Raw genomic sequence first — 24,722 nt, 5'->3', positions numbered from 1 at the left:
AATGAAATCACATATTGGAAATGTTTCTCAGTGTCATATTCTCTGTTTTAGGAAAACAATTACAGCACTTGCTTTCTCTCCAGATGGAAAATACTTGGTTACAGGAGAGGTAAGTGTGAGAGGAAGGAGGGCACACCTTGCCCATCACATTTTGAAGCAGGGCAGAAGGTATTAGGAGAAACAAGCCAGTGAGCTGCCTTGACATAGACTAATCTATTTCAGTGTTGCACTCTGGGTGGACCTACAGGGTTACGGGTGCTCCTGCTGGCAGCTTTTCAGTGTGTTGTCTCTCATCAGCTCGGGGGATGGATCTTCTGGGATGGTGTCTGTGGCCTGAAGATATCTTGGTCTGAGTTTAACGTTGTCCCTTTAGGATTTCAGGAAGTAACTGAAGCCAGTAACAATGTTGTGGAAAAAGTGAAAAATGCATGTGGAATGGAGCTTTAGGAATAGTGACAGAAGATGCTGGTGCCTGTGGTTTGGCATTGTATGTTTGGCTGGGGGCGACAATTGCTTCCTCCTTCCAAACATGCCCAAGAGGGAGAATAAGGATGAGTGCACTGTGTGTCTGTTCTGGATTAGAAGTTCAAGGCATGGGCTGTTGTCATGAGGTTGGAATTGCTGGATGTTAGAAATCCACAGAAATGCTGACTATCCCCTGTTTTGGTTGGGTTCAGTTTACTCTTGTGTGTGATTAATGGTAACTCACCACTAGTCTCAGTGCCTCTGTAAGATGTGGGGAGGGAGCATGTGTGCAACAGGTCCCCTCCTGAGCCTCAGCCACAAAGAAGAGAAGTATGTCACAGCCCTGTGTCGGAGTTGTCAAGATGGATGCTGTTCGCTCCAGTGGTCCCTAGTGCAGCCACTGTGATGGCAGCTGTCATGTCACTGGGTGGTTCCCAAGCTGGGCCTGAATCCTGTGTGGATTAGGCCAAGGATAGAAACAGCAGTGTTTTGGGATGGAGGCTACCTTGACACAGAAAAAAGTAAGCACAATTTTTCCATTGGAGCATCAGAGGTTGTTGTTGTTAATTTTTAGTGAAAGCAGGAGGTTTTATAGCTGTAATTTGTTTTAATGCCTCTACTCTAGAAGTCTTAATGTAATAAAAACCTTAATATTAAATTTGTAATAAATATATAATATATTTATGATTCTGATGCCTTCTTTTCTTTTTTTTTTTTTTTTAAATCTCTGGTGCTCTGTTCTTTTCATGTGTGGTAGGAAAAGTGGTGAAAAGTGAATTGAGTTCTTTTCTTACCAACAACCCAAACTTTTCAGTTTGAAACTTTATTGGGGTAAATGGCAAGTTCAGATTTTTTTTTTTTTTTTTTTAAAAAAGCCTTTCCAGTTATACTTGAAAGCTTTTTGTGCCTTGTTGCAAGACATGTCTCCTCTCGCCCTGTTGTAAGACCATTTCTCTTTTTGGTATCCTCCCACGTGTCTGACATTTGACTTACTTCTTGGTGTAGCAGTGTCCCCTGCCGGTGTCAGCAGTCTCGTCTTAGTTCAACCTCTGTCCTGTGGGTTGGTCCCATAGGGAAATGCTTCACTTTGCAAGCTCACTTTTAGCAGCCTCATACTAATTCTGCCTAGTGACATCTTAGTTTTCTGCATGACTAGCTTTTCAGGAAGGAGACCATGGAGGTTAGTTGGTTGACGACATACCTATTACATGTCTTCTGTATATTTCAAATACAGAGGAAAATTAATTTCCCCCCCCCCATTTTTTTTTTCCCCTTTCTCCCCATGGAGGCATAGATTCCTCATCTATGGGAATCACATAGACCTCACTTTTGGTGAGCATTTTTTAAAATGATGGAATATGAATTAAATTTGTTAAGGTCTTGGGGTCTATGCTAAGGTGCTAGGAAAAATGTGTGTATGTGTGTGTGTATATACACACGCTTATATATGTATGTGTTTAAGTACAGCAATTGCTTTGAAGAGCAGCTGATTCAGCTTATTGTAACATCTTGCCAGCCCCCTTGAGACCTGAGCTCTGCCTTGCAGGAGGGAGAACTGTACCAACTGCAGTAAAATCTGACCGTGGCATTTTTCCAGGCCACAAGCAGTCACTAGGCAAAGCTTTTGAACAAGAAGATTAAAACATGTGTGATTCTGAGTTTGTAAAGCTTTGACTTCTCTTTGTGATCAGACTTGCCTCTCCCACACAATCAAATAACTTACTTAAAACCGATCAGAAAAGGTACCATTTTGCCATGTTGCCATGGATATGTTGTCTCGCAAGCTACTGTTTTGACAGCCTTCAATGTGAAATCATGAGCAGGCTCTTGAGTAGAATTTGCCCATCAGGCACATTTTTGGCCAGCCTTTCAGCTCATCTTGTGTGCCTTGTTTTATTTCGGCTTAATAACAAATAATTAAAGAAAAGAATAGAATTGTCTGGCAGAAGGTGCTGAATTGTCATTTCTGAAGTCTATGACCTTCTGTTTCTCTGGTGAACAAGCATAAAACCAGAGGCTCTGTTCCCTCACTGTCTTTTTCTGTGATGCTACCCTGCCCATACTCTTTCAGGTAGCACATGTGTGTGTTACCTTTGTGGCAGAAACGATATTGCTAGTCTCCCAGAGGCCTCTGTCAAATAGCTTGTGATAGTTATCACAACAGACAGAGCATGTTTTTGTATAGCATGACCTGGTTTGAGATCTCAGATGTCCACATTGTGTTAGAAGCAGAGGATGTGAGGGCCTTTTGGTTCACTGAGTCTAGAGAGAAGATCTATTATAATACTTTTCATGAGCTGGCTATGAGTTCCCATTGCAAAGATCAGGGACGTGCATTAAAAGTATTGTTCTAGTCTCTGGCTGTTTTGTGAGTAGCATAAGAAAGGATTAATGTGGGGGAGATTGTATTAATTCTTGTAGACACCTGTTGAAATGCATATAGTCCTTAGGTTGTAAATCTCAACCTGAGCTTTAAAGAGTTGAAGGAACTGAGGTCTAACCTCTAACCCTGTTGTGAATGCATCATCTAGACATCTTTTTCAAAGCCCCCACACATTTGCGTGCTTGTATCTGTCAGAACTGACCTCGAGGGTTACATTTCCTGTTCTGTGTCTGCTCTCATCCCCTCCAGAGTGGACACATGCCAGCAGTTCGGGTATGGGATGTGGCTGAGCGAACTCAGGTGGCTGAGCTCCAGGAGCACAAGTACGGCGTGGCCTGCGTGGCCTTCTCCCCCAGCTCCAAGTACATTGTTTCAGTGGGGTACCAGCATGACATGATTGTCAATGTATGGTCATGGAAGGTAAGTTCTCCAGGAGGTTTAGTGGACCACAGGGTGTTGCTAAATTATAAAGAGTGGACAGACTGACCGTTAACTATTTTGGTTCCATCTTGCTTTCTGCTTTGTTGTAATACTGTTGTTGTTTGTTTTTGACATTCATAGACACAGACAACTTTGGACATGAGAGACAGCTATGGTCCCTTAGGGAAGGTCTAAGTCACTTCAGCAAAGGGGTATTCTCTCTACTTGAAGACGTGTGACATCTTTCTGGCCAGTCAGAAAAGCCTGGACTTTGAAAACTTGTCAAAGCCTTGTGCTCTTTTAGAGACTTATTAAAAAACTAATTTATGAGGTTGAGGAAAGAAACTCTTATCAGCCAGGGATTTCTTTTGTGGTGTAGTGGATGCTCTTGGCTTGTTTTCCTTTTGTGGTGTCAGGGTTTGTGATACTCTCATCCTATCCTTGATGATTGAGAAAGGGAACATAGAGAAATCACAGTGGGTGAAAGCCGATGGAGATCACGCTGTCTGCCACCAGGTTGGGGCAGCACTCTGTGGAAAGAAAGCCCATGTCTTATCCTCTAGAAAACATTTAAGGGTGTGCTGTTTGTATATAAGAAAAGAAACATTTATTGTCAGTAGGCTTGGAGTCTTCTGTATTAATAAATGCTAACTACTTACTCAGCTCCTGCTACCTTTTCAGGTGCTGTAACCCTTTGTAAAAGAGATGCGATTTAAAAAGAACTTCAATGCATCTGTTAAACCTCACATAATCATAGAATGGTTTGGGTTGGAAGGGACCTTAAAGATCGTCTACTTCCAACCCCCCTGCCATGGGCAGGGACACCTTCTACTAGACAAGGTTGCTCAAAGCCCCATCCAGCCTGGCCTTGGAACACTTCCAGGGATGGGGCATCCACAACTTCTCTGGGCAGCCTGTTCCAGTGTATCACCACTCTCACAATAAAGAATTTCTTCCTACTTTCTGGTCTAAATCTACCCTCTTTAAGTTTAAAACCATTACCCCTCATCTTATCACTACACTCCCTGGTAAAGAGTCCCCCCCCATCTTTCCTGTAGGCCCCCTAAGTACTGGAAGGCCACTATAAGGTCTCCCTGGAGCCTTCTCTTCTCTTGCAGCTTGTAAGTCTGTGCTTATTTAGTATGTTACTCTCTTCATTGCATTTCCTGTGCTGTAATTTAAGATCTCACTGTTAGTCCTCTCCTGCATGAGCTGAAGTTTGACCTTGCTATTTTTTTGTGTAGCTGAACTGTGTAGTGATAAAATGTAAGTGTTGAAAATTGAGGGCTCAGCCTTTTGGTTTTTTCTGCTTATACAAATGAAAGTAGTGACTTGGAGATGGTCATAATGCGTGGCATGTGTGGGACTGAGTACAAGTAGCTTTGTTTTCCCTTGCTTATGCAGGTTTTTCTGTTCACTATTCCTATTTATAATCATGTGCATGAGAGCTTGTGAGGTAAGGACTATCTCACTGTTCTGCACTGAATAACACACACTTTAAACATACGCTCCAGACTGTGACTATCAGGAGGTCCAGCTAGCCTCTATTTTGCAGGCTGGGTATGAAAACTAGAGGGACTTTACCTGACCAAAGTCAAAAAAGAATAAGAGACCAAGATGTGAAAGCCAGATCTCCTGAAGCACATTTCCTGCATTTTTAACCACAACCCTTCTTCTTCTATCCACTGTGCTGCTGCTTTGATTTCCCCGTTTTTCCTGGCTGGGAGACTTGCTCTGTCATTTGACTGTGATGGAAAAGAAAACCCCTGTTGTCTGTAGGGTCCCCCTGCTTCCCTGAAGAAAGACCACAACAGTGGTAGTTGTCCAGATGTTGAGGTTTGCAAGGGTCCTAAGCCTTTCTCTGTGCACCGTCTTGCAAGAAATTATGTTAATGGATGTCCTGCTTGCTTTTCCCCCAGTCCGGGTTGGGGGGGTCTTCCATGGTGACGGTGCAGCAGCCTGGTCTCATCTATTGCCAGTTTCTTCAGTGGTGTCAGCACACTGTCCGATGGGGCCCTCAGCATGACGTGGTTTGTGTGCTGAGGGCATTGCTTTGGGAAGACTGGGAGCAACCAAGTCCCTAAAAGGAGGGGTAAAGGAAACAGAATGAGAATCTGAAGTGGTGCACTGTTGTCAACCATGTGCTGCACGGTTGAAAACCTACCACAGGCAGAGGGGAAAACTTCTTATTCTCACTTCTACCCATCTCTGGGGAAAGGCAGGGAGTGGAAAACTGAATGCTGGTATTGTGGATGTGGAGCTTCTGCCATCTGATCATTCTGCTCGGGCAGTGTCCATTCCTGTTTTCTGTCCCTGCCGTGTTCTTCCTCCTTTCCCAACCTCTTTGACGTCTTGAGGTGCATCTTTGGGGTGCAGCAGATTTTGCTTTGTCCCTTCCAATACAGACATGGTCTTTTTGTGTTTTGGGTCTTTCGATAAAGTGTCATGTCTTTAAAGAGAAGAGAGAATTTATGGAGGAACCAGTACTGTTTTCCCTGAAGAAAACACCTGTTCCCCATCTTGAGTGTCTTGCTCTCATTGCTGCCTGGAGGCTGGGATAGCTCCTCCTTGTGCTGCCCTGTGTGTGCTTTTTCTCTTTAGAAAGGAAAATGGGTTTGCTCTGAGCTCCCAGTGATTGTGAAACCAACATGTCAAGGCTCAGACAGCAAGTTCCTGCGGGCAGTAATGCCTGCTGATTTGTTCTTGATCCCAGTCAATGTGGAAGTGGAATTGAATGTAAATGTGGATTGTGCTGTCTGCCAAATCAACCCTCCCAGCTAATGCTGGGGAGATTGTTTTCAGAGGTGAATGGGGAATCGTTTGGGCCTCACCTTTTCCCTGCTGCAGCGCTTGTACTGGATATGTGCCTGTAATTGAAATGAGTTTCCTTTGCTTTTGAGCAAAGAAATTAAGCTATCTAAACAATTATGTTTCCAGAAAAACATTGTAGTGGCAGCCAACAAAGTCTCAAGTAAAGTGACAGCTGTGTCATTCTCTGAGGACTGCAGTTACTTTGTCACTGCTGGAAACCGACACATCAAGTTCTGGTACCTGGATGACAGCAAAACCTCCAAGGTGAGAGAAGGTGCATCAAGGCCAAGCTGTGAACAGACATTTCCATCTTACAGCAGGGTGGATTTTGCCTCAGTGAGCTGTGGGAGGTGGGAACTCCTTGATTTTTTGATGGGATTTGAGGATAACCCTCCACCCTTGGCTCTCAATCTCAATTTCTCCATGTGCTGGTAGCACCAAAAAGCACCAAATCTTGTCTTACCCTGCGCTGAGGTAGGGGCATGGCTCTTGGAGTTGTATAGCAGCATGCTTGTTCTTTAGAAGTCACATATACTGAAGCACAAAAAAAATAGAGAAGAGCTTGCAGTCATTGAACTCCTTGGAGCACAGAGGGAGAGCTGTCTGATGTTGGTATGAGCATCACAAAAGGTTGTGAATGCTATTTTGAAGCATCAACTGAAGTGTTTAAACTTTTAGCTGTCCTGTTCTTCTCTGGGGGACAGAATCCACATACGATAATTTTTCTGCATGGTCATGAACAGGTGTTCCTACTTCAGGCTTGGACCCTGCTTTGGCATTTGGTATAAATCACAGATTGGCCATGGAAGGCTCGTTCTTCCAGTGATTGATCTGCTGTCTCTGGGTCATATGTTTGGATGCATAGTTTTGGTGGCACTGATAGTGTTCTGTTCCACTGACGTGCTAATACTGATGGTTCCAACACACTAAGCAACCAATGGGTCTGCAGCAAGTAAAACATGTCACTACCTCTCCTTGTAGGCTGTTTGCAGCTCTCTTTCTTTAAGGCACTTCAGTACTTAAGGCTTGACATTCTGAAAGCTGTCTGTCTGCCTGGAGTGCCTTGCTCTATTTCTAACAAACTGTTTTTTATTGGTAGGTCAATGCCACAGTGCCCTTGCTAGGTCGCTCGGGATTGCTTGGAGAACTGAGGAATAACTTCTTTGCAGATGTGGCATGTGGAAGGGGCAAAAAAGCTGACAGCACCTTCTGTATCACGTCCTCAGGCCTGCTCTGTGAATTCAATGAAAAAAGGCTGCTAGACAAGTGGGTGGAGCTGAGGGTGAGTTTTACATCTTCCTGTCCTGCAATATTTGTGCCTGCTGAAGCAGAGCAGGAACAACAAATAATAAGGGCGCTTAGGGAGCACAAGCTGACCACCAGCAGTGAAGGTCATTGGGCCTCTGCCACTTTGTGATTTACTCTGGAAGGCCAGGCAAAAATAGTGTTGCTTCTTGGCAAGGGGATTTTATTAATCATTGAGGCTCTTTCATTCTCCAGCCTCAGCATTATGGCTATTGCCCTTCTGGCAAAGCAGTGTCCTGATGTAGCTTTGGCAATCCCTGTGTTGTCCCTCGTGGCTTGGACTGGACAAGCAGGAGTTTTAGAAGGATTCAGATTTCTACCCGCTCTGCAGTCTTCCTTGGCTTGTGCATCTCAAATGCAGGTTCCCAAGGTACTAGTTGGTTTGGCTATTCTAAACCACCAGGTTGGCCCATAGTTAAGAATTTGGTCATGTTTATTTTCCTTTAGCTGGAATTTAAAATGCCCACCTGAAAGGATCTAGTGTATTAAAATCAATGGAAAAATATTTCCATGCTTTCACTCCAGTGAAATGCCTCTTCTTTTCTTTCCTTTCCTCTCTAAAATCTGCCTTTCACTCTCGCTCAGAATACAGACAGCTTCACAGTAAGTTGGAGAGAAGTTTGCATTGAACTCATCCCCTTATCACCACACTCCATTTTCTACCATTTTCTGACATTTGTTCAAAACCCAAGGGGAGGGGGAATAAATCCATTTTTTTCTCTTCTTATTTGCTTGTGACAGGTAATGTATTGTCTTGCTGGTACAGGGTGAGGTGCTGCTTGCCTGCCAGTGGTGCTGAATGCCACAGAGGAACAAAAAAAAAAAATGTTCAGAGTAAGACTCAGCTGGAGCAAATGTATAGCTCTGCTGACCTCCCACCATAATGGGTGGCAGAAGAACTAGGCTTTTTCCTTAACCACTTGGAATTTGCAGTGGACCTTGGCTGGGAAGCCCCTCAGAAAGGAAAATTGGATTTTTAGGCTTTTCCTTACTTCATTTCAGCTCTTCTCACCATGACTCCTTTGTCTGTCAATTTGCTATTCTCCCTGTCGTGTGTCTGGTGACCTTTGAAGTGAAAGTGCATTGCTTATTAGCTTTCTTGTGTGCTGTGTCCTCCTCAGACCACTGTGGCAAACTGCATCTCTGTGAATCATGACTACATCTTCTGTGGCTGCGCTGATGGCACTGTGCGGATTTTTAACCCTCTGAACCTTCATTTTGTCACCACACTGCCGAAGCCGCACTTCCTGGGAACAGACATCGCGAGTGTGACTGAGGCCAGGTACCGTGGAGAGGGTGGAAGGGAGCAAGGGAGGCTTGTGGGGGTGAGAACTGTTTCCCAGACCGTTGCCATCTGGAGTGTGCTCTCTTTATGGATTTAAATTGCCTGTTGCAGATCTCCCAGAGTTGTTGCAGCCTTGCCTTGCATGGCAGGGCTACAGCCCAAAGCTGGTTGCTGGACTACATAGCATATCTTGCTCCTCATCTCCCTGGGATTGCTCGGGTATTGGTGGCCTTTTGACATTGGTTGCTATGAGCAAGCAGGCAGAGGGCACAGGATGCTGTGGCACAATTCAGTGATTCTTGTACCATGGCACATCCTTCGCTTTTCACTGGTAAGGGCTGAAGACTCTCCTCTGTAGCAATACAATGATGTTGCTAAGAGATCCTCAGGCTCTCATGGGGCACATTTTCAAAGGCTCCCTTGCGATCTTTTGTAGACCCAAATCTCCTACTATTGCCCGTAGTCTTTTTTCCCCCTCTATTTTGTGCATTCTGTTGTCTTATTTTCCTACCTTGCTCCAGTACCTTCTGCCTTGGCTTTCTATTTCTCACCTTCTGAGATGGGTAATGTGTTTTCCATACAATTCTGTCTGCCAGCTTGTGAAGGCTTACGCTGGAGAAAACCCTTCATGTGTTGCTGTTTGCCAATCCTGGTTGGAGGCTTTCCCAATCTTCTGTTGCCCTCTTTCACTTCTGTCACTAGTGGGGAAGGAAATCCAAAGGTGTATGAATGCACCAGCCATCATTCCACTGGATATCTGGAGTTCCCATGTCTACTGATATATACTCTTTTTGTTTTTTGTTTTCCTTTTTTCTTTTTTTTTTTCCTTCTTTTTTCTTGTGTCTCAACAGCTTTTATCTAAGCATTTCTTGGGAACTTGAGGTAAAGGTTCAAACAGTGCACTGTATAGTCCTCCAGAAGATCAGTGGGAGATAATGATATTCTATTAAGGGAGCTGTAAAAAGAACAATTTAAAATGTTACCAGTTTCTGGTAATGCTAAAATCAAGCAATTGTATACATGGACCCTTTAAAAATACTCTCTGCTGCTCTCATGCATCGATTGAGCAAAAATATTCATGTGATTCTTAAAGATGCATTTGTAGCACTGATTACAATCTTAACAACGTTTTTTCTTTTTTATTACTTCCAAAGAAGCTTGAAAACACTGGACTCCCTTATTTTCCCATGTATGCCAGAGCCTCTGTGGGATGCCAGTTGCCTGCAATGATCTGCCCACAACTATATCAATGACATGACTTTTTGGTAGGATCTGGGCTGCACTCTTTTAGCCCTGAAAGCTTTGCACCTGCAGAAGCAGGGCTCCAATTGTCTGGTGTACTATATGCGTTTTGGCCCTCATTGCTGCATCTCTATCAGTCCTTTTCAATTACCTGCTCTCAACACCCTGGCACTCTGGCTATAGTTACCTTATTCAATATCATTAGCAGCATTGTGGGATGGCTGTGTTCACCTCAGGTCAAGAGAGCAGCTCCTTCTTTACATGCACGGCAGCAGGACTTCACAGAGGACCCCTGCAGAGCAGATAGGGTTCACGTGGCATGATATTGGTCTAATCTGGGGAAAGAGGTGCTTCCTTGTTCTGCAGAATTCCTCTGTTTTTAAGTTTGCATCAGAGAGCTTGCCTGTCTAAAAAGGACTGTACCCATGTGCAGCTGCCTATCTCATGAGCTGCTGCAAGCAGCACCAAGCTGGCTTGTGTGTGGGGTAGGGGTGGAAGGGAAGCATGTCAGACAAGCGGCTGCTGAAACGAATCATTCCTTTGTTCCTTGTGCTGGTGTGCTCCTGTCTTTTGAGTGCAGTGCTTACTCTTCTGCTTGGTCCTATGCAAGAGCAGTTCTGGCAATCAGTAAACAAAATATAGTACTCACCAAAAGCTGATCCTCCCTCTTCCCTTTGTTTTGAGATTATTTGACTTTGATTTTACCACCTGGTTATGCAGGGGTAAAAGATGATGATCTCCAGCGATGATCAAATGTCCTGTTTGGTCCTTCTTCAGAATAAGTCAATTGCCTGTCTGTGGTGGGACTCTGGGTTGGTTGGCAAGGAGAATGACTTTTGCTGTGGGACTTTCAGGCTTCTTTTGGGACTCTGGCTGTTCGAGACACAGGTCTTTCCAGCCAGCTACTCTCTCTGCCTATATATGCCACAGTGTATTTTTCATTTCACCAGTGCCCTGTGGAGAATCAGAGCTTTCATGCTTCACCTCCTTGCTCTGATTCCAAGAGAGCACAAGTTAACCAGGCTGTTGTTCTCTCTTTGTACAGTCGTCTTTTCTCTGGTATGGCTGATGCAAAGTATCCAGACACGATTGCCTTGACCTTTGACCCCACCAACCAGTGGCTTTCCTGTGTATACAATGACCACAGCCTATATGTGTGGGATGTCAAAGACCCGAAGAAAGTGGGCAAGGTGTACTCCGCTTTATACCACTCTTCCTGTGTGTGGAACATTGAGGTATGTTGTCTGCAGACACAAGTGTTGGATTGCGAGTTGCATCTGAGAAAGTCATCTGAAGAGCTGCCAAATTTGAATGCAAACACTTACTGCAGAGAGAAAGAATTGACTCAAATTTCCTCCTGTGGTTAGTGTGGTTGCTACAGGGCTTGAGTTGGAACTGGGAACAGTTTTTTGGCTGCACTGCAATGGCTGACCAAATGCATTAGATGCAGTGTGTAACTGGAAGAAAAATCTCACTGTTAAAAGGTGAGAGGTGGGACAAGGGGCAGAGCTGGACAAAGCTGTATGCAGGGGCTCCTTTCACGAAATGCCCAAGAGTTTACTATTGACCTCAAAAAAATTATTTGAGGCCTGTGGTGAGCAAGTGCTCCAAAGTCAAAGAAATGAAAAAGGTGATAAGATTTCAACTCTGATCCTTACTTACCAGGGCATCTTGAATTAGTCTCTCAAGTGGCTGTCATCTTCCAGTCTGTCTAGTTGGTTTTCCCTCAGAGGGATGGAAAGGAGGTACAGGAAACAATTTAATTGTTAATACGTTGAAATATGTCCAACAGTGGTCAGGAAAGGGGGAAGTAGAAAGAAAGTGGGAAGACTTTGAGGACTTTTTTTGTTATTATTTATTAATTGCATCTTTCCCTTCTGGATTATAAATTGACAGTAGTAGCTGAAAGCTGCAAACAGCAGTGCAAGGTTGTTGCTGCATGATGGTTGTTGTGTGGTCTTTGAGGTGCTCTCTTTGAACTATCAGAAACAAAGGATGCTGGCTTGTTGCATGCTTCTTAAAGGGATGTTCTACATTCAGGGAAGATCACTGAGCATTCGATTGAAGTGAATATGAAGCTCTGGTCTGCAAACAGTTTGTCATTAGGAGAACTGGCTGACTCTCACCTTTACAAAACAGAGGACAGCTGTTTTATCTCATTTTGTTTTGAAACCTACTGCCAGTGTCTAGGATGCCAGGTGCCAGGCAGTCTCATTCAGGGGTTGATTTTACCTGCCCTTAGATGTATCCGGAGGTGAAGGACAACAATCAGTCATGCCTCCCCCCTGGTTCCTTCATCACCTGCTCCTCTGACAACACCATTCGCCTATGGAACACCGAGAGCTCCAACATTCACGGCACAGCCCTGCACCGCAACATCCTCAGCAATGTAAGATTCCAGGCTTTGATCACCTCCTTGCTCTTGGGGTTGCTCTTCCTCATGCACAGGTACTCCCAAGTTAAAGACCAAACTTCTTTGGACCTCTAAGTCAACACAGGCTTCTCTGTAAACAGGGCACAAGTCTGGTAAAATGTATGAACCTGAAGAAACATGAAGGGAGTATCAGATGGAAAGAAAGTTTGTCTGAAATGATCGTGGGGACTATTTCTCTTTCCATAAATCACCCAAGGAATTCTTCAAGCTTAGTCTCTTCCAAAATGCCTCATGCCATATGCTTCGGGAGAGCTGTTTCTCTTTTTCTCCATCTCTGTAATGTGTAACCACTTCAAGATTTGTTGGAAAAGGTGCATTAAATGAGGCAGAAGTTTGGGAGAATCGAATGAGAAACAGTTTATACTTACTTTGTCTATATAAGAGGGAGCATACTCATACAGAACAGCGATTACCTATGGACATTTGCTTCTGTTCTCAATTGTGTTGGAAGATCCATGGGCATAGCAGCCCTGACCTGCCTGTTCTCAGCAATCTGCTCACGGTGGAAAAAGCTCCTGCTTTTTCTGTCAGAGAGCTCTCAAAAGACACAGGCTGACTTGGATGATCCCTAGAAGTCTTTCAGATTCCTGCTGTGTCCCCTACTACGTTGTAATCACTACTCTCAGAGCTTGTCTGTTGTGCGGGAGATGCTGTTCGTTCCTAGCTTGAAGGGGAATCTTTCACAAAGGGTGGTCATGAGACACAGCTGTGAAACTTTCATCTTACAGTATGAAGGGGCTGAGTGCTTGCTCGTAGCTAAAAGATCCCACCAATTACAGCATTACTGCCAATGGAGTGTATATGTTGGCCAGGAGCCCCGTTTCTAAGGCAGATGCTTCACTTTAATGTTATGTAACTAGTTAATATTTCTGGGTGTATTGTATCCCTAGGACCTGATGAAGATCATTTATGTAGATGACAACACTCAGGTACTTCTGGACACTGATTACAACTCAGCAGGAAGTGCAGACAAAGCTGATGCACAAGTGACGGATACGAAGGTGGGGATACGCACTGTTTGTGTGAGTCCCAGTGGGGAGCACCTGGCTTCAGGGGACAGAATAGGCACTCTCAGGTAATCTCATAGAGTTTCTTGTGCAGACTGTGGGCTGGAAAGACATGAGGATCAAAACCAGGTCTTGCTAATTTTATTAAACATACTGAAATCAGACATGTTGTGTCTTAGGATATATGAGCTGCAATCTTTGAGGGAAATGCTGAAGGTGGAAGCCCATGACTCTGAGATCCTATGTCTGGAGTACTCCAAACCTGACACAGGTAAATGCAATTGAGTTTCTTATCTTTTGCATATGAATGTAGTGTTGAGCAAGTCAGAATGTCCAGCCGTGGTATGTCAGAACCTTCAGTGGTGAGGTACTCCTGAATTTCAGAGCAGGCTTGTAGTGTTAGACCAGTAGAGCCGGACTTTGAAAAAGACTTCTTTCTCATACTTTTCTGTGGAATATTGTAGGTTGAGATTGAAACTTGTTCTGTCTGTTATTATAGTGTGAAATCCAGGGGTGTTCTTTTGTGTCCGTCTATGCAGTTAGCTACAGTATAATGTTTTGTCCCTAAGATGTCTTGAGAAGCTGTTTTAAAAAAAATGACCGGAAGAACAAATGACTTTTTAGTAATGGTCTTGCACTCTTTTTGATCTTCTGACAGGCTTAAAGCTCTTAGCCTCAGCCAGTCGGGATAGATTGATTCATGTCTTGGATGCTGGAAAGGACTACAGCCTGCAGCAGACCCTGGATGAACATTCTTCTTCCATCACTGCTGTGAAGTTTGCAGGTAGAGAATCACAGCCTTCCTCCAAAGTGGGATTTGAGCACTGCTGTTGTCCCATTGTGGCTGTAAAGTAATTTTAACTGCTTAAACATTGGGCTAGGCCAGGCTGAAGCTGCAGCTGCTTTTTTGTCATCTTCTGTAGCTGCAGTCCTAACAAAAGATGATATTTGATGATAACTTGCCTTCTTTTCCCTTTTTTTTTTCTCCTCTCTTTCTTCCCCACTCAAAAAAGCCTTTTCTGATTGAAGTCCTCAGCATTTCTTTGGGAAGCTGTTTTCTGTAATGATTTACTCCCTTTAACTGATGACAGATGACTATACACTGTTCTCAGTGAGGAGAAGTGGAACAGTCATCCTCAAAAAAAATCCCCAAATCCACAAAAAACACTAGTCACAACTAGTCACAAGTAAATTTGTCATTGCAAACCAGTGTAGGACTTTGCATTTGTGGTAATGGAGCACATTGCAATCTCAGCACTCAGTTACTACTGATGGTCAGACATCAGTGAGGTGTGTATTTTGCTGTTGTCAGGGAACAAGAAGGGTTGGCTGCTCTGCCAGGGGAAGCCAGTAGCCAAGGGAGACACAAAGGCAAGCAAAGGTAGTGGCCTCACTGGCAATGGGAAAGTCCCGCAGTACCTGAACAAGGTGGAACAGATCAAGTCCAGTGACAGTACATCCAACCAGTAGTCCACATCACCAGACAAATCCATACTGGTAAGACACATCAGTAATTCAAGGTCAGGATCAGTCTGGAGACAGTGACGCAGGGTCAGCCACAGTTAGGTGCTTGCCAGGCAAGCCCATAGCAGCAAAGCAAGTTCAAGTTCAAATCAGGAAGCTGAGTCCATGGGTCAGGGTCAGGATTCGAATCAGTAGGGTACGTGGCCAGGCACAGGTGTGGCTGCAATGCTGCTGCAGTGTAGCTCAGTTGGGGTTCAAGGATGAGAACCTCAGTTTGAAAGGAGCTCCCAGCTGAAGAGCAGGGACCTTGCTGGAGCTTCATAGGAGAGGCTCCCCAAAGCTGCTGTGAGGCTTTTTCATTTTTTTTCTCAAGGAGCTCCAATGCGAGTAAAAGTTTCTCTGACAGCTCTGTCTTATCAGCGAGCTGGCCTTAAATGCAGCCAACTAAACTCCTCGGTGGGGGAACTGCACTTGAGGCCCTGGCAGCGAAGGCCTTTGTGCTAGTCTGTGAGCTAAGTGCAGCCCTGCTCTTAAGTGGGTGCAGTTCAAGTGGACTTGTGTAATATTGGATCCATTTTCATTACATGGAGTTTTATCAGGTGTTGCTTTGCTGAAGGATTGGTTACAAAAGAGTGCTAGGAGAAGAAGGAAAGCCTGACCCTGCAGTAAGAGAGGGCAGCAAGAAACATGTGACTGACTCTGAGGACTGAAAAGTGCCTATTGCCTGTTTTCAGCTCATACTGAGTGTGAACTTGTCACATTGCTACAGGGTGCTGTGGCACATCGAGAATGAGCATGTGAGCTCATTCTCTGTTGGGGGAGAAGACAGAATTACATCCTAATCTGTTGTGTAAAGCCTCTGTATTAAGGCTTCAGGGACTCTGAGCATTAACAAATGCTGGCCCTGAGAAGGGGCTTCTGTTTTGCTGCAGCATCCTGCTGCTTAGGTAGGAGTCAGTCTTGGGTAATCAGGACTGGAATAAATGAGCAGTGGTATAAACTGAAAGATATCCTCTGCCTTGTATCTGTGTTTATCTTTTGATCGGCTCCTGCCTTTTGTTCCAGCCAATGATGGGAAAGTGCGAATGATAAGCTGTGGGGCAGACAAGAGCATCTATTTCCGCACTGCGCAGAAGGTAACATTATTACAGCTTTTTGTGCACTTTTAAAAATAATCTTTCCATGAAGGAACTACTTCAAAGAGTGGTATCAGAGTTTCGGTATGAGCTTATTGCTATTTCAGCCTCAGTGTCTCCCACTGACTCAATGCAAGAGATTACATTCAGAGAACTAGTTTTGTGAAGCATGCAGCTGCTCCCAGCCTGACCTCTCTCAGCAAGGTGCAAAGAAGAGAACTGTTAGGATATCTGCTTTTCTTTCACTGTCAGGACTATTGTGAGGAGTGGTGAAAGAGTATGGGCTGGAGAGAGGAGTTCATTGTGCCTCCATTCCCAGCTGCTCCCAGCAGACCTGGTTAGTGGGAAGGGTTGGTTTGTGCTGGCTGTGTAAGAGGACTCATCTGTATTGAGAAGTTTTTAATAATGGGTTAACTACTTGATTTTGACACAGTCTTTACTCACATGCTTAGACAGGAGAAGGAGTTCAGTTTACCCGAACACATCACATTGTTAGGAAGACCACTCTTTATGACATGGATGTGGACCCCAGCTGGAAATATGCAGCTATTGGATGCCAAGATCGTAACATCAGGTTAGTTTACTTCTTGTCTTGAAAATATTTTTGCAGTCATAAATGAGTTGGCCAAGATGGCCCCATCTCCATCATTGTTCCTCAAAGTTATTTGACACAGCATTTTCAGGCAGTTCTGAGGTGTCATCTCACACTCTGTGAGGTTGAACTCTGCCTTTCCCCTCACTGATAAAAAGCTGTGGATATATGCAAATGCCTGTGAGACTCTTGGCTGCTCACTGGGTTACTCTGCAGAGCAAAGCCTTTCTACTGGGAGAGCAAGTGTGCCTTCCTTGGCACAGCATTGAGCTGTGGGGCAAGAACTTCTGCGCTGTGGTAATTTTTGCTCTTAAAGATATGTCTAGTGAGAAGCTGTGAAGTCCTGTGGAATAGCTAGGACTGTAGGAACCTAAAATTCAGCTAGTTATGACTGTCTTTGGACAAGTGGAATCCATGCTCTGCTCCCTTTTTATCCTTTTTTCCAATTTGTCTGCTTCTACCTTCAAAGCAAAGGAGACTCTGTAGTTGTGTGTCTCCTCCTGTTGTATCCGGGTGAAATACCACTGCTGAATGTTACTTGTTTTTGTGTTTTAATGTACATAAAGGATCTTGCTCTCTTAACCCTTTCCTTTAGTATGAAGGAGCCACAGGTATTTTTATAGCATGGAGGAGCCATGCCTGCTACATAACCGTTAGCCATTACAAGGCACAGCAAGGTTTTCTCCCTCGCATTTGACTTCTCCTTCAGTGCCATGATGCTATACTTGTTTTTGATTATTGGCTTGAGAATCAAGACATAATTTTTATTCAGATAATCTGCTTGATATCGTATCATCCAGTCTTGGGCCCCTATGTTACTTTGAAAGTTGTTTCTTGAACCGTTTAAGTGGTTGGTCATTATAGTTCATAGAGGTAATTTCTCCACTTCCTGTGGCTTGGCCTGGTTCCCTGTATCTCATGTGGAATCAGGAGCAGAAAGAGAAAATGATCCGTGTGAGAAGAGCCACAGAGCAGTACCTGGGCAAAATGAGCAATATTGTCTTATGTTGTTCCCCTCAGGGTTTTCAACATAAGCAGTGGGAAGCAGAAGAAACTTTACAAGGGATCCCAAGGTGAAGATGGCACCCTTATCAAAGTAAGCTCTTTGCTCTCCCCCTCTTTGCTCTTTTCCTTTTTTCCAGCTCTTCTGAATGTAGCTCAGGGCTAAGAAAATGAAATACAAATCTGAACACAGTAACTTTTTTTTTTTTTTTTTTTGGCTTCCTTTGTCCCTTATCCTGCTGCTGCTTCCTTCTAACTCCATCTTTAAGGGCTAGTAATGTATTTGGGTTCCATCAGGAAAAGAGTCAGTGAATGCTGAAGTTGATGTCCTGTTTCTGAAGTGAGGCACAGGTCCATGCTTTTATAAGCAACTAGAACTGCACCAATATCTGTCATGAGATGGTTTAGTCCGTTTACCTTAATAATTTACTTCACGCTCCAGAGCGCATTCTGGCTTTGACTATTTTTGTTAGGATTTTTAAGGTGGAGCTGCCTGTTGATCGGTGTTTGAGAAATTTGTGGTTGCTAGAGGGCAAATACAAGTGACACTCATTATGAGTTGAATGAAATTTAGTAGCATCTGCCCTGGAAAGCCCATATTCTTTGGACTTTGGAGTGCTGGACAAGCCTGGTACTGCTTAGAGAGAGTCTGTTCATGTTTCGCACTGCTGAGTGCATCCAGGCCTTCGGGTAGGGTAGCACACCTGCTTCTGTCACTGTCCTGAGTGATGCCAGCACATTGGGATGTGGAAGAATTGTATTCTTGTCTTTAAAGGGGGAAGACTAATTGACACAACCAAAATATCTCTCAAATTAAGCTGCCAAACAAGCTTCTTCATCGTATTTGTTGTCACTGATAATTTTTCTACTTTTTAAACCAAGTATTTCTGTTCATTTGCATAGGCCAGCAGTATTATTGATGGGTGTAAATAACTGATTAGAAAGGGAGAGGAAAGCAAACAGCTTTGTTCAGTGTCACCACTTCTGTTTCACAGAGAAAGATAAGTTCTCTTTCTCTTTGCCTATTATAATTCCTACAAAGATTTTTATAAGCCAGAGTAATGAAAATGAAAAATTGATAGTACACTTTATTGCTGGTAAGTTCAGGTGCTTGATTATGTCTTTCTCAGACCACAAACCATGAAATGTTGCTGGGAACTGGATTTTTTGTTTTTAATACCCTTTATGTTTGGGGTTTTTTTTTTTTTCATGTGTAGCTCAGGTGGGGAATCTCAATTATTTTTAATGTTGCTTTGTTCATTTTTAGGACAATTATGTAACCAAGGGATTATGGTTGTCTCTGGAATTTAAACTTTCTTGGCATGTTGTGCTGAGATCATAATATAATTGCAGTTTAACAAGTAGAACCCAAACGGTGACATGCAAAGCAAAAGATACAGCAACAAAATAAACATAACAAAAAAAAGTTATCATTATTTAAATACCATGTCTCCCTCAAAACCCAGACATTTTCACTCTCAATTCCTTAAAGTTCTACAAAGGACAAAGCAAGATATTTGGTGACAGTAGCTATATTTGCTGTGTAGTGCTGCTTTAGACCTAGAGGGGCATTTGGAGGGGGTTTTATATTTGATCCAAGGTAAAGCAATTTCTTGCACAACCAAACCCAGGAGTTGCAAATGCTGGAGATTTGACAGCATTGTTATCACAGATAATTTCTCTACAGTTCTTTTTTGGTTTCTATCCTCAAGATTGGAGTCTTTTAATATTTCACTTAACTCTGTCAGTGATTATATTTGGGGGGGGGATATGTGTGTTTTGATGTGTGTGTGTTTTTTGGTTTTTTGTTTGTTTTGTTTTCATCTTAAGACAGAAGACAGTAAGACCCCAGTGGTTAGAAGGAGGTAGGAGAGAGAGGTATAAGTCTGTCCATTGGTGGTGGTGCCTTCACAGTCATGAAGGCATTTTATGTGAGTGCCTTTAGTTTCTGATTAGGTTGGAGATTTGTCCTGGGATGCTGGATAGTCTGGTACTTTTGGAGTCCTGTGGGAGCTACTTGCATTTTAGTCTGTCAACTACTATGAATGGTCTTGGGTATTCTGGACCATTTTCATGCAGTTTGAAGGCACTTTCTCACCAGGTCTTTGCACTTATCTCCTAAACTAGGTGCAAACCGATCCCTCTGGTCTTTATATTGCAACCAGTTGTTCTGACAAGAACCTCTCCATCTTTGATTTCTATTCTGGCGAGTGTGTTGCAACTATGTATGGACATTCAGGTAAGGCATGTAAACTTCTGGAAATGCATTTTCTCTGCTGATGACTATATGGTAGGGTCTGATACTAGTCAAGCTTTCTGAAGGTTCCTCCCCACCAAAGTTTACCCAATGGGTATTTTGGAGTAGGTTATGGTTGGAAGAAGTTGCAATAGCTTATTTCATTGCAATTTCAACTTTTTTAAGACCACATTTTGCATTGCAAAACACAAGCGCACACACCCCTGTCAGGACATGTATTTGTTTACACAGTTTTTCTAATAGCCTTTAAGGTAGTCTGTGTTTTTTCAGCATATATTAAGTTTCATTATGATATATCCTCAGCTCCTACCAGGCAGGACCTATTCTATTATAGGCAAAAAGGCACTTCAGTCTTCATGCTTATTTTGCCATGGGATACCCTTTCTATGTCAAGACTGATTCTTTCTTAAATGGTTATTGTAACTGGGGCATATTGATCTGTGAAGTGTGTTGGCTTTAATCAAAATTTTAAGTTGCTGAGCACAGATAGGCTGTTTGGCTAATGATCTCTTCTGCCCATTGGAATAATTCAGGGAAGGTTTTTTTTTTTCTTGTGCTTTATTTTACACAGAGATTGTAACGGGGATGAAATTCAGTAACGACTGCAAACATCTGATCTCTGTTTCTGGTGACAGGTAAGAGGGGTTTTCTTGTTTGTTGTATCAGTTCATGCCATCTCACACTGGATTTAAAGTGTGTCCTGAAGGAAAGTGGAATTTTTTTGCTTTTTTTAATGAGGGATGTTTTCTGAATTCCAAAGAAACCTCAGAGCTTTCTGAATCCTAAATGTGTGCTGTTGGCAAAGCTCACAGAGCTTATATTATCATTCCATGGAATGAGACAACCATATAGAGTGCTTCCCTTGTGGTTTTTTGAGTGTAGGTACTATTCCCTGCTGGAAAGGAGACAGGGATGTGGCGTGTTCCCTTACCAGCCTTAAGGTCTGTAATGTAATGCAGCTTGTGATATTCTGACCAGTGGTGCCAAAACTTTGTCTTACAGTACTCCTGTTGGTGAGGTTTCACCAGGCCCATCCCTGCTCTTTGCTCCTGTCCATATGGTCCTCTTCCCCGACACTCTTAAGTCAGCTGTGGTGCAGCTGACCCCTCAGTAAGCCGATGCAGGTCCTGAGCTGAGTTTTCTGCTGATTTAGTGAGCTAAATCAGCTCACCAAAAGCTTAAGTAATCACCAGCCTGAGCCCAAGGGGGAAAAGCAGAATACATGCCTAATATGATGATTGTAAAGGTGACTGGACCCACTACTTCTGGAATCAGTGAATGCTTAAATCAGCTGAACCAAATAAAATTTTTCCCTCGAGAAAGATAGTTTCTGCTATTTCAAGGCCAGAGCAACCCCGATTCTCTCTCTTTCTTCCTCTTTCCTATTAATAAAACACAATTGAACTGGAAAAAGAGTTTTAGAAGGTGAGTTGTTACAGAACATAAAAAATGCATCAATTGATTATTTATGTCTTTCAGCAAAATAAAAATAATTTGGTTTTCCTCTTTCTTTACCTTTCATGTGTTGAAATAGGTTAGGGGAAAAGTTGCAGAAGAGAGTCCTTTTGTTGTGGATTTCTGGTAAATTCCAGAAACATGGAAGGTTTGAGGTCCCCAGGATCTTCATGATTTAGTGCAGTGTCCCCTTGTTGACCATTTTGATGAGTGAAAGGGTCATTTTTTTCACTAAGGGTGTGGAGGAGGTGGATGAGAAGTGAGGAAAGGATTCATGAAGAACTTTGCTGTAAGGATTTGAGAAAGCATGTTTTTCAAAGGAGAACAGGGAAAATAGTCTTTTCACACACAGCAGCATGTGCAAGGGATAAAACTGAGACTAGACAGAGAAATGGAGGTGGAGAAGGGCAGAAGGACTGCGAAACCCATGTCAGAAAAGTACTGAAAGGAGAAAAAAAAAAAAAGACAGCAGAAAGGGTAGGTAGGAGCATAATTCTGTAGAGCTTTGTGTTGAATGCTTATGTATTTTCAAGTTCATTCTATTTGCTGCCTACCTCTAGGTTTGATAGTTGTGGGGAGGGGATAAATGAACAAGCCATATTTGCTTTCTGACTTTTGTTTCCTGCTTTTCAGTATTTTCTCAGCAGCAGATTATGGTTGCTGTTACATTTGAGAAAGCTGCTGCTTGAGGGGAAGCAGCTGACTGCCTCAGGTTGCCATAGTTCCCAGATGCAGTGCCTCACCACTTTCTCCTGGCTGAAAAGCTGGGGGGTGAGGATGACAGCGTGTTCACTGTTGATGGGAAGCGTCTGTGTGTGACTTCAATAGCTGGGAGCAATGTTCCTGAGCTTTGTTGCAAAGGGAATGGCACTTGGGTCAAGAAGGGAACTTTTAGTGTTTCAATAAAATCTCCACAGACTGCAAAATAGGGTTTCTGTTTTCTTTTTCATGTGGCATGGAAATAAAACCTTTTAAAATGTCTTCTCATGAGAGGGGAAAAAAATGGAGAAGATGCAGGCATTCAGGATCCTGGTGCTTTTGGCATTTGCCTCAGGTCCAGGAGACCAGAATTCATGGCCATTGTTCAAAATGGCAGAGCAAATGAATTTTTACAAACTAGCAAGAAAGAGGGGAAAGCCCCGCATTGAAAATTCCATGGTGAATTGGAGTACTCATGAGTATGATGTCACTGATGAGTCTTGAAGAACTTGATTAAATCCCCTTTGGATTCCAAAGTAGTGTGTAGGATTCTATAAATGATAGTAAAAGCACCACCTCTGTTTCTACATCAGTGTAAGTATGCCCAGCCAGACAGGAAAGATGTGTGCGATGAAAAGAATTAGTTAGCACTGAGGTTAAATTTCAAAGAGAGCTGGTCATTTTACTTTCTAGTAGCTGAAGATGAGATACAGTATTCCCTAACATGATGAAGAAATCTTTTTTTTTTTTTTTTCTAGTCAGATTTATGAAGAAAATGAGACCAGTGAAATCACACTGTGTGTTTCCCTGTCTCAAACACTTTTGAATCCATTGGCCAAATTCAATCAAATTCCTTAGACCTTTCCTGGAGGGAGTCCAAATAAAATATTAGGAGCACTGCAAAAAGTACTGCCACATAAGCTTAACTATTATTACACCACAGACGCTCCATGGGATGACGGGCATTAGGAAGGCTTTGCTTATGGGGTAGTTGCAATCAGAGGCTCAGTCACTGTTGAAGGATGCAAAGGATGCCTGTAGGCTCCACTTGTCCTGCTGACCATGGAGGGACTTTCATTTCATTGCATTTCCTTCAGCAGCTGGTCAGATAGTCAAATAAATGTATAGGATCAGAGGTGAGTCTGTGCAAATATCTCTGCAGTTGCTCTCACCCACAGGGAGTCTTTGCTAGGCAGGTTTTACCCTTTTGTCATGAGGCTTGTCATGAGATTGAGTTTCTGTGAAGCTGTTTGTGTGTGTGTGTCTCTCCTCACCACAGACAAAGGGACTCTTGTTTGCCTCTGCGGTGGGAATGAGAATACCGATAAACTGAACTGAGACTTGACCCCAACCTCACCTTTCCCTCTTGCAGCTGTATCTTCATCTGGCGTCTGAGCTCAGAGATGACCATCAACATGCGACAGCGACTGTCTGACATGAAGCAGAGAGGGAAGCAGGCAGAAAAGTCTCCTCCGCACAAGACAGCTGGACTCATGAGGTAAGCAGAGTAGACTGAGAAGAGGCGACTGGCTTTCTAGGGTTTAGTGTGAAAAGTGTGTCACTGGGATTCAACTGTAAGGTTTCTGCTGTCTTCATTGATAAGTGTCTCCCAAAAGTTCTCTGACTCTTCTGTTGGATTTGCCATGGTTTTTGTGCCTCCCTTCTTTGGATATAGAAGCCTGACCATGATCTTCCAGACAGACTTACTTAGTGTTGCTTCACAGATTGCAATGTGTATGCAATTCCCCTTGTGTCTTAATTTAGTTTAATGATGTGGTCAGAAACTTTAGTAAGCAGTTTACTTAGCAGTACTGAGGCTGGTACACAGCATCTCACCAGGGAAGCCTTGCTCCTTCATGAATAAAATTCTCCGGATCTAGGCTGAATGCCACTTAAAGGCTGTTTTCTGTGGTGTCAGTACTGAAGTATCCCTGTGAGCTGTATGAGTCTGCCATGTTGATCATAATTCTGAAAGAGTCCTTACAGTTGTGCTGTTTCTTTGTTAGCTGACCTTTTTCAAAGGAAAATAGTTAAAAATAATTATACTATAAATAATAAATCTTAAAATAATTTCCATACGAAAAGTTCTTGGCAGCTAAATCATATTATTATTTTTTGCTTGGTAAACAACCTATCTAAAAACAAACTACCACAGCCTACAAACTGAATAGATCTGAATTTATCTGGTGACCTTTCTTTAAAAAGTGGTGCTTAAACACAGGCCCTGTTTTTAAACACAACAAGAGAGACAGGGGATTATGGATTATTAGTGTAATGTATTTGGTTTTTTTGTAGTTAGTAAGTAGCTGAGACTAATTTGACTGTAAGCAGTGCAGGAGAGAGTCGTGACTGAGCTGATATAGGGTCAAAGTTGGGAAAAAAGGATAGACCTAGATTTTTCATGCTATGTCCCACAGTTTTCCTCCTCCAAATAACTAGAAATTCAGTTCTGGATATAGAAGTGCCAAAGCATTGGAGGACTTACCACACTGGTTGTTGTGTTGAGTATCACAAGGACCTTCCCACTCCCTTTGGGAGCAAGCAATGTTGAAACAAGTCTGTCTGCATAGTTTCATTTGGGAAAGTCTTGATCTGCTCATTCTTGAAACGAGTCTCGTCTAGTAAGTGCTTTCGGTAATGATGCTAGGAGAACTCAGGAAGCCTTTTTTCTAGCCAAAATTCTGGAGCTGTCAAGCAATGTGCTTTTTATAGCAGACTCTCCATTATTCCAGCAGCTGCAGCCATACCCTACTGAGGCTCAGCCT

At 43.1% G+C, this 24,722-nt stretch overlaps 1 protein-coding gene across 1 annotated transcript in view; it reads left to right on the top strand.

The window, feature by feature from the left end:
* The window catches only part of MAPKBP1 (mitogen-activated protein kinase binding protein 1), a gene marked incomplete at both ends in the record, with an annotated part of 97,582 nt that overhangs the window by 53,448 nt on the left and 19,412 nt on the right, over positions 1-24,722 (top strand). Inside the window, 17 exons of the mRNA XM_082000491.1 lie at positions 52-109; positions 3,098-3,268; positions 6,206-6,343; positions 7,179-7,361; positions 7,970-7,987; positions 8,506-8,666; positions 10,957-11,146; positions 12,154-12,300; positions 13,236-13,420; positions 13,532-13,623; positions 14,011-14,136; positions 15,882-15,952; positions 16,405-16,526; positions 17,565-17,640; positions 19,674-19,785; positions 20,375-20,438; positions 23,330-23,455. Coding sequence (XP_081856617.1) covers positions 52-109; positions 3,098-3,268; positions 6,206-6,343; positions 7,179-7,361; positions 7,970-7,987; positions 8,506-8,666; positions 10,957-11,146; positions 12,154-12,300; positions 13,236-13,420; positions 13,532-13,623; positions 14,011-14,136; positions 15,882-15,952; positions 16,405-16,526; positions 17,565-17,640; positions 19,674-19,785; positions 20,375-20,438; positions 23,330-23,455 — 2,040 coding nt within the window. The remainder of the gene's footprint in view (positions 1-51; positions 110-3,097; positions 3,269-6,205; positions 6,344-7,178; positions 7,362-7,969; positions 7,988-8,505; positions 8,667-10,956; positions 11,147-12,153; positions 12,301-13,235; positions 13,421-13,531; positions 13,624-14,010; positions 14,137-15,881; positions 15,953-16,404; positions 16,527-17,564; positions 17,641-19,673; positions 19,786-20,374; positions 20,439-23,329; positions 23,456-24,722) is intronic.

The sequence above is a fragment of the Phaethon aethereus genome (genome assembly GCF_964289735.1).
Source record: "Phaethon aethereus genome assembly, chromosome: 5".
Classification (NCBI taxonomy): Eukaryota; Metazoa; Chordata; class Aves; order Phaethontiformes; family Phaethontidae; genus Phaethon; species Phaethon aethereus.
This window is presented reverse-complemented; position numbering and strand designations above follow the sequence as displayed.